A 16,157-nucleotide genomic window follows, 5' to 3' on the forward strand; every position below is an offset into this window, starting at 1 on the left:
CAGTAAGAGCATCCCATTTTTCAGGTCGATATTTCGCAGTGACTCAGCGATAGTTTCTCCATGAGCAACAATGCGATTAAAGAGGGATTTTTTGTACTTCAATTTACTAAGCCTTATAACGTTTTGATCCATGGGCCGTTTTAGAGCCGTACAGTTACACATTATCGATATTTGGCCGTCGTAGCTCTTTCACTCGCTTTCTTTGAGATGGCATGGAGCATTATCAATAAGAAGAGATGCTTTTTCCGGAAGATTTTGCGAACGACGGAACTTTTTTATTTGTTTATTTATGCAAATTTTGGTAAACACAGGATTCTTTGTTTTCAAAAAAAATGAACATACCTTTGGAACAAATGTTCTATTCTTCAAACCAGGTCAACCAAGCACTTTTATTCCCTTGGTAGACAACAGGCATATCAGTAAAACATTTTAATGATCGTTGATTCGAAGATTTCCCAATAACCATTATTTTTTACTTTATGATTTCCAGCAGTATTTGTACAAGCAAGGAACTTTATTCTCTCCTTACGGATCTTATACCCCCAGAGCCGAGGTTTCTTTTGAGCGCGCTAGAGTTTTATCTGGTAAAAAATTACAAAAATCGGGTAAGAGCTTCCAAACTTAACCAGAAGCTTTCCAATGTTGTCTACTTCTCGCTTTTGTCTTAACTTGGGTCCATGGGAGAGATTCGTCAACTTCTAAAAATTCTTCACAAAGACTACGTGCCAAGATACTTTATGTCGGTCACTGACTTGCGCAACTTATGTCCAATCCAATTCCATTGGCGCTCTTGCATTTCAATGTCAATTGGTGGTTTTCTGCTTCGGTTGAGGAGTTGTTCGTTTAAAATCCAATTGTCGGGCCACCAGATACGGAGAATCGTTCTTAGACATCGGTTCACAAATGTCTGCAGCTTCCGCGTTGCAGATACAGACACCGACCATGTTTCACAGCCATATAGTAGGACGAATTCAACATTCGAAGTAAAAATTCGTAGGCTGCTTTGGCTTTTTTTGTTCTCGCATCGATATCGTCTTTTGCTCCATTGTCCATGTTAATTTGGCTTCCTAGGAGGTATAGCTGTTTACATTATCAATGGGTTCCCCATAGATAGTGAACTTGTTTTGTAGTAAGGAGTTGATTTCCACGGACTTAGTTTTCTCGACATTGACTCGCAGTCCAACGTTTTTGGCCTCGGAGCTTAGGTCATTAAGTTTGCTCTGCAGTTGTCCGCCATTCCGTGATAAAAGAGCGATGTCATGGGCGTAGTCAAGGTCGTCTAAATGCTCCATACTGATAGGATTCCAAAGACTTTCCCTGTCTGAGCTGGTATCGAGAGCGCTATTTAGAACGTCGTCAATGACTATTAAAAATAGAAGAAGGAATAGTGAACACCCTTGTTTGACACCAGTCATACATCACTTGTAATTGGTCAGTTTTTTCCCCTTTGATCCGCAAACCAATTGCACCACTCCTTTTCCATTTATGAAAACTCAGAAATCTGAAGAGTTTTCCTTTTACCTGGACCGAACTTCTTCATGGATTGCTCATTATTCTTAGGGTTATTGTTGCTCTATCCACGTCAAAGTTTTTAGCTAAGGCATTAACTAATTCCCGCATTTAATTTCTTCAGAATGTCATCTTTTTCTTTTATTGTAAGTAGAGCAAATTATCTCTTTGCCATTATGAGACCACTCGCAAGAGATCAAAAAAATGAATTAGACCACTTCCCCTAAATTCGTTCAGCTGATCCAATTCAAAAAATGTTATTACCGAAATGACATCGACAGTACTTTCTCGAACTTTATTCTCAAAAGTACAACGTAAAAAACGCAAACATTTTCTAACGTCGCAGGTACTGAATGCGCAGTAAAAAAATTGTGTGGCAGGTATCGCGGTGTGCAAGAATCGAGTTTCTACTGTAGTAATATTTTATTAATTTATATATATGTATGTATACATAAAAAATCGATATATTCGTCAGCAAGCACACTATCACACAACTCAGCTTCCCCTACGTGGGTACAAGTATCGAGTGTCTACTGTTTTATTAAAAATTAAGCTAAACTTAGCATTGATATCGTCTCAATAAATTCTCAACATAATCAACAGCGAGTCGAAACATTCTCACCTTTTACCACGGCTCTGCTAGCTACCGTCCGCTTATTTGCAGTCTAAATGCCTATCTATACATTGCACACACATATGCATGTACATACGCGTATATATATGCACAAGAGGTATATGAAGTTTCTGGCTGTTGTAAAGGTATTTTGAATGCCTGGAGTTGTAGCGTCATTAAAAAGTCGATATGTAGTTGCTTTGGTTAGCGGAGAGCTCGAATTCATTTGATTGAATTAATTTTATATGCAACTACTAAATTTTTGTTGGTGCTGTTGTTGCCCGTGTTTATACGAATATATTCTACCTTCATTATTGTGAATGTATGTATGTTTGTTTGTTGTTGCAACGAGTATAGTTCCTTTTATTTTTATACTTGTTTCATTCTAGTATTAATTACTTTGGCTTCCGAAATCGAAATTTACATATTAAAGTCGTTTCAGGAACGATCGGTTCGATTGTATCGTAAACGGATTACACTGAATTTATATGGAAATCATTGATCCATTCACAAGGGACTAAACAAATCAGAGAGGAGCACATTGTTGGAGCATTGGCTTAAAGAGGCAAAAGAGGGGAAAGCGGCAAAGGGGAACGTTACGATTGACCATTGTTGCTATACATATTTTACATACTCACACATTTTTAAAACATGATTACCTACATACACACGTACTTGGGTGTGCACTCGTATATGTTTGTGTGTGTTAGTGCGATCGTTTGCTTGCTTGTATGTAGTTGTCGATCTCCCAATAAGTATCGACCATCAATACAAAAGCCATTTCACAAATCGCTACAACATTAACAGACCGAATGGTGTCTGATAGTTAGCGGCTGATTGCTGCCACACATTTTTGTTTGTTTTTTAATGCCTTCTTTTTATTTATTTTAATTGCAGCGCGTCCGAGCGTTCCAATGGTTGTTGGGATTAGTTTTTCGATTCTTTTTTTTTTGCTGTTTTGCTCATCTCAAGTGGAACAACATAATTCCTAGAAAGGCTTTGGATTTGCTGCATTAAGCATTCATGCGCTATGCAACATCAGCAGCAGCAGCAATAACAACAACAACAGCAAATCCGAGTAATAGCGGGTGTAGCAAGAGCAAGCTAATCAGAATGCAGGCATCGTAAATTGCTTGATCGTGGCTGGCGCTGCTGAAGTCGCTGACTTAATGACCAAATGGTTGGATATCTACGTGTCAGACGGTTGTATTGGTATGGTGTCAAGCCAAAAAGGATCGCAAACAATTAAAGCTTTTGCAAGCACGAAACGCGATTACCTGGTAATTGTTGTTTAATTAGCCGCAATGCAAGCCGTGGTAAACTAAATGCCGAATCTTGGCCACAAAAAGTTCTATCCAAAAGATGAGATCATTCGAAGTAGAGGTTTGGATATCGAAAATGCGTCTAAACCCAAGTCTTGAATGTGTTTTGCTTTTCAATGTAAACGATTTAAAATTGATAACCAAAAAGTTGTTGTGGACCTAAACGTTGACCATATCCCCAGACCGGTCTGGGATGGGTCTTTGATGATGATAACTCAATTTATCTCCGCCCCATAAAATCTCATTTCTCAACCCCAAAAACTTATCCTTTCCATGCTAACTCCCGCACAATAGTCAGCGCATTATTTGCATCGAGGCTGTTAAACCAAGCAAAAACAAAGAAAAACACACAGTTACACATTGTATGTGTGGCGCCAGCAAGAGGAAGCGGGCAACCGTGGTGAGAGCGCCGACACACCAAATTTACCGAAGTTCTCAACCATCTGTGCGATCCTTCTGCTACAAAAATGTGAAACCCAGATGGCGCTCCAAGCAGCAAGATGGAACAACACCTAAGCAACGACAGGTGGGGATTCCCACTATTTAGGACTGGTAGCGGCAGGCTAATCACCTACCCTGTCATAAATCAAAACAGACTAACGATACCAACGCAAGACTGAGTCTTGTCGAGGCCCAATGCTCCCGAGAGGAGTGTACAAGGAAAAAAAAAATTATGCCTCCAGCCGACAAATCGCATCAGTGCAATTCCATTATGCATCACTATTTGGCAAATCGATTTAAAGAAAAAAATGCAAAATATCGTATTCAGAAAGTTACTGAGCCTGAAGCAAACCTACTTCTTTTTAACTGGCTTACGCGATTTTGGCCGAGTTTAACAAAGCGCACCAGAATTTCTTTCTCATGCTGACACAGAAAGTGAGGCCAAGCCCTTCTCCACCTGATCTTTCGAACACAGAGGAGGCCTTCCTATTCCTGTACTACCACCAGCTGGTACCGCATCGAATACTTTCAGAGCCGGAGCGTTTGTATCCATTCGGACGACATGATCCAGCCAACATAGCCGCTGGATCTTTATTCGCTGCGCTATGTCTGTGTCGTCGTAAACCTCATACAGCTCATCGTTTCATCGCCTGCTATACTCGCCGTCGCCAACGTGCAAAGGTCCAAAAATCTTCAGCAGAATCTTTCTCTCAAACACTCCGAGTCGCTTAATCGGATGTTCATCGTCCATGCTTCTGCGCCATACGATAGCACGGGAGTGATGAGAGCCTTAAAGAGTGTTAGTTTAGAGTTTTAGAAAGGATTTTATTATTCAGTTGCCTACTTAGTCCAAAGTAACACTTGTTGGCAAGAGAGATTCTACGTTAGGTGTTAATGCTGGTTCCTAAATAAACGAACGCTTGAAGCAAGCCTTACCAAGGAACAAATTGTGATGGTTAAGCTATTGTATCGTCCTCCTCATACAGCTAAAAACCCCGATAAATTAGATCTCGCCTTTCCAGCGCTCAAAACATCTATTCTGAGTTGGCTTCTATTCTGGCATCAATCGAATCTCCGAGGCATGGAAGCAAAATCTACGATAAAAGCCGGAAATTGACACAGTTCTTGCCTACGTTGATAAATTGGTAAGTTGACTTAGTGACGGCGATATTTTTCCACCGTGAGCTCGACCCAATGTCTTTGGTGCTGAAAAGCCAAAGCGCAAATTAATTGGGAAGATATTCTTATTCTGTGGGGGAGTCGGTTCTGTTTTTACTCAACAGTGAACTGATGTTCAGGGAGACTATACTGAATAATACATTGTTTTTTAAATCATAATATTGTGTTTTTCTTTTTTTAAGAAAAACCGCAAAACTTATTGAACAACTTCGTAACTGATCCAAGTACGAGTATTTTGGACATTGAGTATAATAAGAAATAGATATGTATGTAAACCGGAAAAATTTTGAAAAAATTTAATTTTTTAAGATTTTTTAATTTTGAAGTGAAATATTTTCGGTTATTTTTTAAATTTTTATAAAATTTTGTTTTACAAGGTATTTTAACTTTTGATTGTTTCCATTTATGTGGTCACAAATTTATCAACTACTGTTTAATTTACTTTGAACAGACAACCTTTTCTTACAGATGTTGACATTATAGCCACCAAAAGCAAAAACAAAATAGAGCAATGTTGTTGTTCAAAATATATGTTTCAAATTTAATTTAATTTTATTTATTTTATTATATTGTAGAGTATATAATTTTGTATATTCTAATTATATTCTGCAGCGGCACGTCCGTTCGCGAAAAAGTCAAAGCAAAAAGAGAGCGAAAAAGCGGGTGCGCAACATATGGGAAAAGCAAATGTCAAAAGTAACGGGGTTGCCATATTAGCATTTTATTGACCAGCTTTGCATTCAGTCGTAACATTCCGCCCACCTCGTCCAGGTCCTGCGACGAAATAAGGGACCAGCCGCCCACCGTAAAGACATCAGGTGTCCTCCATAGGCAACAGTACTAACTTTGATATGGCTCGCTTGATAATGGAAGTTGGCGTACGAATGGTTGCCACTCTGACAACGTCGTCAGTTCCTGGATGCACGTCTATTATACGACCCAACGTCCACTGAGTGGGAGGAGCGCGCTCGTCGCGTATTAAGACCAAGTCTCCGGGTGCTAGATTGGTGCTAGTTTGATGCCATTTGCGTCTTACTTGTAGTTCTCGCAGGTACTCACAACTCCATCGGGCCCAGAAATGTTGTTGCATTTGTTGAAGCTGTTTCCACCTTTTGAGTCGATTTGGATTAACATCAAGTAAACTTGGTTCGGGAGTAGCAACTAACGGACCGCCCACCAAAAAATGTCCAGGGGTCAACGCAGCTAAGTCCGCTGCGTCTTCTGTTAGTGCCGAGATCGGCCTCGAGTTAAGCACTGCTTCCACTTGCTTTAAAAGAGTATAAAATTCTTCAAATGTTAGCTTCGCGCTGCCAATTATGCGCTTTAAATGATGTTTCATGCTTTTTATACCCGCCTCCCAGATGCCTCCGAAATTTGGAGATCCAGGTGGTATGAAATGCCATGTTACTCCCCAAGTTGGCACGTACCGTGCTGCCGCCTCAAGCTGTTGTCGAAAGCTGGTCAGATCTGCTTTTAGTTCCGCATCGGCTCCTACGAACGTTGTAGCACAGTCGCTGTATATGTCCGAACTGTATCCACGGTGTGCAAAGAATCTTCGAAGGGCTGCAAGAAACGCTGCAGTGCTCAAGTCGCTAACCAGCTCCAGATGAATTGCTCGGGTGCTGAAGCATACGAATAGGGCAACATAGCCCTTGTAACTGTGATGGCCTCTGCCTTTCGCGCTACGAATTTGGTACGGTCCACCGTAATCGAGACCACAATGACTAAAAGGTTTTGCTGCGTTGCAGCGATGCGTGGGAAGGCTTCCCATGATTTGGGTCGAGGGAACACCTCGGTGACGAAAACATTTTATACAACGATGAATGAATCGTCTGATTGGCGAACGAGCGTCAATAATCCAGTATCTTCTTCTTATAAAGTTGAGAGTCGATTGAACGCCGCCATGCAACGTATAGTCATGCGCTTGACTGATCAGTAACGTGCACAGAGGATCCTGTTTCGGTAACAAGCATGGAAACTGTTCATAGAAAGGCATGTTTGCGTTCTTCAACCGCCCGTTTAAACGCAAAATACCATCGTCATCCAAAACTGGGTTCAATTTGAGGAGCTTGCTCTTCTGGCAAATCGGTTTGCTTATCCAGAATTGCAAGGCCGCGGTTCTTTCGGTCACAGTGCACCATAGAGTTGTTTCATGGGGTCGCTTCATCAGTGCGGCAAGGAAACGCTGACACCAAGATGTGACTGCCAATAGCTTGTTGAGATTCGAGTATTCTTGAAGCAATGTCGTGAGCATGGTTGGTTTGGACTCTTCCGGAATCGTCACTAGAGAGAGAACTAATTCTTCGTCTGGATCTGTCGAACCGTTGTGTTGTTCAGGCCAGGTGCTTGAGTGACGATTTAGCCACGAAGGTCCCCGCCACCACAGCGACAACCCTGCGAGCTGAGACGGGAAAATACCCCGGGATGCAATGTCGGCTGGGTTCGTTGTAGTAGGTACATACTTCCAAGCATTGATTGGTGTTAACTCTTGGATTTGAGTTAGACGATTGCTGATGTATTGCTTGTGTTTACCAGGATTTGATCGAATCCAGCTGAGCGTGGTTTTGGAATCCGACCAACAGTAAAGTCGAATCGCTGGTAGTTGCAGTGTTGACAGCACTTTAGCGGCTACTTTCGCTGCGAGTAGAGCAGCATTTAGCTCCAAACACGGGATGGTTATCTTCTTCAGTGGTGCCACCTTAGTCTTAGCGGTTAGAATTGATATTTTTACATCTTTACCTGAAGTTTCCACACGAAGGTACGCGACAGCAGCATATGCCACAGTAGAGGCATCAGAAAATACATGCAGTTGGTAACTGGATACACTGGGCTCAGCTCCAACCCACCTGGGCACTTTGAGTTCTCTTATTTGAGGCATTTCGGCTCTAAAGCGTCGCCATTCTTGTTGAAATGGATCAGGAATGGGATCGTCCCAATCGACACCCGATAACCACAGCTGCTGACAAATAGCTTTACCTTTAACTACGACAGGTGCTAGTAGACCCGGCGGGTCATAGATTTTGGCCACATCGGACAATTGCTGCCTCTTTGTGATGTCTCCAATGATAGGTGTTACGTTTGTCTTGTAACCGATGCTGTCAGTGTCGCACAGCCAATAAATTCCGAGAGCGTTTGTTTCGCTATCAAGATTTAAGTTGCGGGACAGCCCAAGGTTTTCGTCTTCAGTGTACAGATGTCCCATAAATTCAGTAGAGTTGGACATCCACTTCCGAAGGTTGAATCCGCCGCGCTGCAAAAGCTGTTGTAGCTGGCGTTGAATATTCAGAGCGTCTTCCACGGTTGCGGCACCATGCAGGCAATCATCCATGTAAAACGACTCCGTTAATATCTTTGATGCTGCCGGAAAATCGTGTTCTTCATCCGTAGCAAGCGTGTGCAGAACCTTAATGGTGAGATAGGGCGAGCAATTTAAGCCGTAAGTTACAGTGAGCAACCGGTAAATGGCTGGCTTGCCCTGCTCGTCACGCCAGACAATCCGCTGCATATCAGCATCAGGTCTGCTGACTAAAATCTGGCGATAACATTTTTCAATGTCCGCTATGAACGCAACTCGATGCATTCGCCATTTTAAAATGATGGAGCTTAAGTCGCTCTGCAGCTTGGGTCCAACATGAAGACAGTCGTTTAGAGAAACGCCACCTTTGTATTTCCTTGAAGCATTAAATACAGTGCGAAGCTTCGTCGTAGTGCTACCCTTTTTGTACACACCATGATGAGGAATGTAACATACTGGATGCGCAATATCGTCAGATGGGACTGGCTCCATATGACCAAGATTTCTGTACTCAGCCATAAACGCTGTATACATTCCATTCAGTGTGGCATTGTTTTGAAGGCGCGCTTGTTGGTATGCGAATAGTCGAAGGGCATCTGATTTAGAATCGGATAGAGCAGCAAGGTCACAGGACTCCTTAAAGGGATATTGAACGTGATAGCGCCCGGAAAGATCGCGACACACTGTACGCTCAAATAGCTTCTCGCAGTAAATTTCGTCTTGCGTCATTGAGGATGAGCCTTCCACGTCCTCACATTCATTGAACTTCCACAGTTGCTGAACCAAATTGTTGAGCTCAGTAGTGGCTGTAGCGCAAAACGTGGTGGCCAGGAGTAGTGTAGATGTGTGGGGCAGACGCCCGTAGATTACCCATCCTAAGTGAGTATTCTGTGCGGTAACTTTGTTGATGGCAGAGCGTTTGATGTCGTTGCGCAAAAGGAGACCGTAGAGGTCTGCGCCGATGATGACATCAATAGACCCTGGTTCGAAGAAGTTTGGATCGGCTAATGGCAGATCGAGAAACTCCGAATATGGTTTTGGATCGACACGTTTTAACGGCATGAGATGTCCCAAGCGGGGCAGGACCAGAGCCGAACAATCGATGTTGAACTCGGGTTCTGTAAGTGAATGTAATGAGAAATGAACTACGCCATTAGACTCACCTACACGGCATCCGCCTATACCGGTGATGGGTACTTGAAGACGGGCTCTGCGAAGGTGTAGTTGTTGAACTGCAAACTCGCTGATAAAAGATGCCTGTGATCCATTGTCCAGAAGCGCCCGCAGTTGGAGTTCATGCCCTGTGGGAGAGCGTATTCCAATAACCGCAGTTGCAAGCAGAACAGATGTGAGATCATTTGTGTTTGGTGTCTGTATTAAATAATCGGAACGCGTATGATGAGTAGCAACCTTGTTGGGTTGCGTAGAAAGACTGTCATGCAACAGTGTATGATGTTTTTGCATGCACCTTTGGCATGTATAAGTAGATGAGCACTCGTCAAGAGTGTGGCCTGGTTTTAGACAATTTTTGCAAAGTTTTGCTTTATGAACCAGATCTAATTTTGCTGAAGATGTTTTCTTGCGGAAATCCGGGCAGTACATAAGCGTATGCTTACCCGAACAGCATGAGCATCGGCCAAAGCTCGTTTGGTGACTTCGCACAGCTTGATTGTGTGGTGATTTTTGTGAAAAATCTTTCGATTTATTCTTGGCAGCTGCCCCCACTGCTTCCAATCCAAGAATGCGTTTTTCTAGAAACGAGACTAAATCGCTGTAAGCAGGCAGCTCATTTGGACTACCAAGACTCATCTCCCATTCTTTAACTGTGGCAGAATCGAGCTTTTCGGTGATTAGAAAAATTAGCCAATCATCCCACTGAGCTGTTGGACGGCCAAGCTGTTGTAACGCACGCATTGACTCAGTCACGGTGTCCAACAGTTTTCGCAGACTCGTTTCGGATTCTATGGGCATTGCCGCCAACTTGACAATGTTTCGCAAGTATGACTTCACAAGTCGTCGTCTGTTGTCATACCTTTGTTGGAGTAGGTCCCACGCGATTATAAAATTAGCGTCTATAACCGAAAAACTCCGGAGCATAACCTCCGGCTCGCCCTGTACGCTGCTTTTGAGATAGTGCATTCGTTGCACGTTGGAGAGTGTCGTATCTTTGATCACGCACGTAGTGAACATGTCCTTAAAGCTTAGCCACTTTTCAAAAGACCCATCGAACTTCGGCAACTCGATTTTTGGAAGAATTGTGAGTGGTGCACTTGCTGTAAATGAGCGAAACGTGGCAGATTGATTAAAACTGTCATTGCCGATATCTGAAAGCTCGTCGATACCATCGTTGAGTTCACCCATTGCTTCGCAATATGCTCCTTCAATAGCTGCAAAGTGCTCATCGGACAGCGCGTCACGCACCGCTGCTGCATTAGCATCAGTGACCGCCAGCGCACCAAGATCGTCGCGAATAGCGTGGTAGCGCGACCAATACTCCGACAGCAGACTGCGCCTGGCTCCGAGATAGCCCTTTGTTTTTTTGGACTTTGCCATTTTACGCGTGTTTGCACCAAAGTTTAAGATGAGCTTGGACAAAGACTCTTCCTTTCCAAGCACCATGTTTGATTGTGCGACGAACACGCGGGTCTTCCGTATTTGAGGTTAAGTTCCTTCGAAGTGTAGAACGTTGCTGGACTGCTACTGCCTTACTTTTTATTATTTCCAATGTGCAGGGAAAGGTTCCCCGCAAGGGATGCCAAAATGTTCAAAATATATGTTTCAAATTTAATTTAATTTTATTTATTTTATTATATTGTAGAGTATATAATTTTGTATATTCTAATTATATTCTGCAGCGGCACGTCCGTTCGCGAAAAAGTCAAAGCAAAAAGAGAGCGAAAAAGCGGGTGCGCAACATATGGGAAAAGCAAATGTCAAAAGTAACGGGGTTGCCATATTAGCATTTTATTGACCAGCTTTGCATTCAGTCGTAACAGTTGTTTTTGCTCAACTGCTATTACTTATTCAATATGCCTTGGCTTTTCGAAAAAAATTATTATTTTTTTTTTCAAAATTTTCCAGTAATTTTTTATTTAAAGAATTGATCCTTTTAAGACTTCATATATGCAAATAAAAAATTATATATTGCAATAAAAACTGCAACGCCCACTTTTAGCCTCTTAAAAAAGAAAACTACGCAAGAAAATGTCGAATTTTTAATTCGGGTTAAAATCTGTATCTGGTATCTGGGCTAAAATTTGAATCAGCTGCTTATGTTTGCATAGACTATTTTTGTATTTAAATACTCCTCTACTTTTAGTAAATAAAATAAAAATTTAGTTAAATCTTATAGCCACAGACTAGTTTTTCTGCCTCAAGCTGCATTTTATTTTTGGTTTACGCCGACGTTATCCTTTTTTTAATCATCTTTGAATTGGCATTTAAAAGCATTCGTCTGCAATTAAAGATGCGCGCGCGCGAAAATATTGACAGCTGTCAATTTAAACAGCCTGTCGTTTCAAAGTGAAGCATCATTAACCAACTCGTCACGTATTTGGTTATGAAATTACTTGATAATTATTGCTGGCCCAATGAGCAAATGGCGAAATAATAGCACAACAAAATAAAATTTTTATTGGTAACATAAAAACTGGACACGAGAAATTAACAAATAACGACAGGAATGCTTAATTGCAGCCAGCTGCAGGTTTGCGCAAGACAAGTGGCAATTTTTTGCTTTTCAACTTCGCTCTTCTTGCAGTTTTATAAGAGCGTAAAAAAAAGTTAGTTTGCTTTACTCCTTTGAAATAAAGTATACGCATTGGGTACTATAAATAATCTATATTTGCCCTGAGGAAAATTAAAAAAAAAATTTTAATAGCTGTGCACGTCTTCTTTCATTTGATATCCTTATTAATAATATATTATAGAGTGAGTGTAAGTAATATATTTAAAAAAAATTGTTTAAAATTTAATCCTTTGAAACCTTAACTTTTGAAAACTTGGAAAGTCCTTAAAATTAAAATAAATTGATTGGAAAATGTAGAACATTACCAAGAATGATAGAAAGAAAATTGCACCGATCAGAGTGTGTGTGACGTCACACTAACATGGTTGTGCAGTGTTGCCAACACTTTACTCTTTGCAATAAATTGAATCGTTTTTTATGCCCAAAATGCGAAAATTTTTTGTTTGGTATGCTGAGAAGATTTCAGTGCTATTGAAAATTTGTTGATTCTTATCAAATTTGATATCATGAAAGTACAATATATTAGAGAGGAATAAAAAGACCAGTAACGCACTATACACATGTAAAAAGGTGCTGGGAGTTACATGGGATCTACCTCCTGCTATAATGGATTGGTGCTGCTCATGATTCAATAATAAAAGGTTTGCTCAGTAAGCAGCTTTCTCATTCCCTCTTGACAAATCGGCTCCCTTAGCAAGACACTGGGTTGCTAGCTCTAGAAATTTTGACTAAAAGTGGAGCAAAAGTAAAATTTTTAGAAAAAACATTTCATTTTCAAAATGGACTGCTAACGAGCAACAACTCGCTCAAGAGTTTTCATCGGTATGTTCAGGACTATGGTAGTATGACATGGAATGCATACCGCTTAAGTCAGGACATGATAGAGTATTTGACGTAATCCAAGATCGATGAGTGGAGAATTCACAAAGCTTTATTTCTTGTGATGTGTTGATTTAGAAGGAATTCATGTTTTGCAAGGAGCTAGCATTTCCCAAAGAGTTCCGACAGGGAGAATAATTGGATAGTCCCAACGCGATCGATAACATTGCAGACCTCATTATAAAAAAGTTGGCAGAACTTCTTTCCAATGAGCCCACCTTCCTATAGATGGATGAAGTGTCCAGAGGAGAACAGAATTTACGGGCCAATTATTTATTTATTTTTAACAAAATAGTTTCATGTTGGCGAAACGTCGCGATTGGTTTTAAATTTAAAAATTAATTCACAAAATAAAATCTTGGATTATGTGAAATAATTTCTTGTTTTAATATTAGACTTGGCAATTTCCGTTAATCGCTTCTATCTATACCAGTATTTACATTCAAATATTAATTAAAATTTATTTTTTAAACCGTTCGCAGTTTGTTTCCATTTAGGTAACAAAATACTAGTTTGCTACCATTTTTACCAAAAAGGATTTAATTTTTTCCTTTTTATGCACCTTCGTATTCGAATGTCACTAGTGAGCAAACCTTTAATAACACAGGCCGACAAAATTTAACCAACATTCAGACCCAGAAACCAGACTATATATTTCCGAAGGTTTATGATGCGCTGAATCCAAATCTGGCCTCAGAATTGCTCTATCAGCTATGTTATCTTAATCGATTTTCAGGTGTAGGAAAATTTCGAAACATGAAAATTTCAAAATGCGATATCTCTGCGAAAAAAAATGATATTTGAGCAAACAAAACGCCATTTGAAAAAAGAAGGATTGTATTTAAAGATGCCATCCTTTAATTTTGGTGAAAGAAAACATCTGCAAGGCTACATAACCTCAAATATGGGCAAAAATGGTGTTTTTTGCACTTTTAGGTTAGGATATCTCGAAAACCAGAGCTGATAGAGCAATTCTGAGGCCAGATTTGGATTCAGCGCATCATAAACCTTCGGAAATATATAGTCTGGTTTCTGGGTCTGAATGTTGGTTAAATTTTGTCGGCCTAGTTCCATTAAACACGAAAGATACGATTATCGTAAAAACTCAAACTAATAAATTAATTTTAGTTATCAATCCGAATTTTGCATGGACAGAGAAGCAGGTATTAGTTTAAATTATTTCGGATACTTTTCCTTGTAGACTAGTGTAATTGAATCATGGGTGCTACTCAGCTATAGTAAAGCCAATATTACTATACGGCGCTCTGGTGTGGTGGACTGCGCTAAGAAAATCGACATATAAATAGCCTATGGAAAGTATTCAACGTCTTGGTGCACTCTGCACAACAGGTGCACTGAGAACTACTCCAATGGCAGCGCTTGAAAGAATACTCAACTTGTCACCGATTGATATTGGGGCGGATTGTCTAGCAGCTAAATCCACCGTAAGACTCAGCGCGACAGGCGAATGTACCTGTAAAACATTCGGACATAGCTCAATAGGCTGGAGTTACAGGGTCCAGACGCACTATATTCCGAACAACAATAGAAGAAGAGGGGTGGAAATAACGAATGAAACCTAATCCAAATACTCTTAATATGTTTACTGATGGCTCAAAAATGTTAGACGGAGTAGGTGCAGGGATCTATTGCGCAGAGCTAGGCATCAGGCAGCCATTTAAGTTTCCTGACCACTGCAGTATCTTTCAAGCAGAAGTCTTTGCTGTAGGCAAGACTGCGGAAATAGCATTCGCAAAGACATCAAACAACGCCAAAATAAATATATACGTTGACAGCCAAGCGGCAATAAAAGCAATAAACTCATAGGAAATTTCATCTGAAATTGTTCTAAAAAGCACGCAAGACATAGAGAGATTAGCCGCAGACAGACGGTTGCATATCTAATGGGTACCCGGACATAAGGGCATTGCAGGAAACGAAATTGTAGATGAGATTGCCAAAATCGCTGTTTACAGACAATTCGAACAAGAAAACGACATACTGAAACCTTTAAATACGGTATACAATAACATCGCTGCGGACATGAAAATACGGATAGACAGGATGTGGAACAATCTAGCCACATCTAAAACCGCGAAAATCATGCATACACAGAATACAAATGCGTATTTATCATACGTCATACGTCCGATTCGTACTACCTCTGTCTGGAAAAGAAAGCAGAATTTTCGTAGGTACGCTGATAGGCCGCCGTGGCCGAATGGGTTGGTGGTAAGATCAAAAATTAAGAAAACGTGTTTTCTAATAGCGGTCGCCCCTCGGCAGGCAATGGCAAAACTACCGAGTGTATTTCTGCTATGAAAAAGCTCCTCATAAAAAGAAAATATCTGCCGTTCGGAGTCGGCTTGAAACTGTAGGTCCCTCCATTTGTGAAACAACATCAAGGCGCACACCTCAAATAGGAGGAGAAGCTCGGCCAAACACCCAAAAAGGGTGTACGCGCCAATTATATATATATTGGGTTGGGGAAAAGGTAATGTCGTATTTTATCAATTGAGCGCGACATTTAAACATATCTTGCGTTGTACTGATTGCATGGGGTCACGGCGATTTGAAGACGCCAATCTGTACTACAAGTATCTCCTTGACAGTGTTGTGATCGTACGTTTCAGTCTTAAGTTATAGCGCGTCAAAGATGGAGTCCACCAAGCAAGAAATTCGTCATATTTTACGTTTTTACTACCTTAGAGGGAAAAATTTGTGAAGTTTATGGGCCTGATACTGTAACGATTCGCACAGCACAGCGTTGGTTCGATCGATTTCATTCTGGTGTAGTAGATGTCGAGGATGCACCCCGTACTGGTAGGCCAATCGTCGTAAAGACTAATAAAATCGTTGAAATTATCCAAAGAGACCGACATGTTAGCATTCGCTCGATTAGTCAGGAACTAGGTGTAGACCACAAAACCGTTTGGAACCATTTGCAGAAGATTGGATTCCAAAAAAAGCTGGACGTGTGGCACGTGTTGACGCAAAAAAATCTCTTGGACCGAATCAACGCTTGCGATTCTCTGCTAAAATGGAACGAACTTGACCCATTTTTGAAGCGGATGGTGACTGGCGATGAAAAGTGGATCATGTACGACAACGCCAAGCGAAAACGATCGTGGTCGAGAAGCGGCGAGCCGGCCCAAACCATCGCCAAGCCCG

The 16,157-nt window shown here is 41.1% G+C and overlaps 2 protein-coding genes across 2 annotated transcripts; both read right to left on the reverse strand.

Moving 5' to 3' along the window:
* Positions 1-5,629: 5,629 nt before the first annotated feature.
* On the reverse strand, positions 5,630-9,874 carry LOC128855352 (uncharacterized). Its single transcript, XM_054090205.1, has 2 exons — positions 9,529-9,874; positions 5,630-9,477 (listed from the first exon to the last, which is right to left on the reverse strand). The coding sequence occupies exons 1-2, from the start codon at positions 9,821-9,823 to the stop codon at positions 5,879-5,881; spliced, it is 3,894 nt and encodes a 1,297-aa protein (XP_053946180.1). The 5' UTR covers positions 9,824-9,874; the 3' UTR covers positions 5,630-5,878.
* LOC128854954 (uncharacterized) lies at positions 9,858-11,112 on the reverse strand. Its single transcript, XM_054089478.1, has 3 exons — positions 10,702-11,112; positions 9,960-10,632; positions 9,858-9,870 (listed from the first exon to the last, which is right to left on the reverse strand). Exons 1-3 carry the CDS (start codon positions 10,976-10,978, stop codon positions 9,858-9,860), a joined length of 963 nt encoding a protein of 320 aa, XP_053945453.1. The 5' UTR covers positions 10,979-11,112.
* Positions 11,113-16,157: the final 5,045 nt, after the last annotated feature.

The sequence above is a fragment of the Anastrepha ludens genome, chromosome 2, assembly GCF_028408465.1.
Source record: "Anastrepha ludens isolate Willacy chromosome 2, idAnaLude1.1, whole genome shotgun sequence".
NCBI lineage: Eukaryota > Metazoa > Arthropoda > Insecta > Diptera > Tephritidae > Anastrepha > Anastrepha ludens.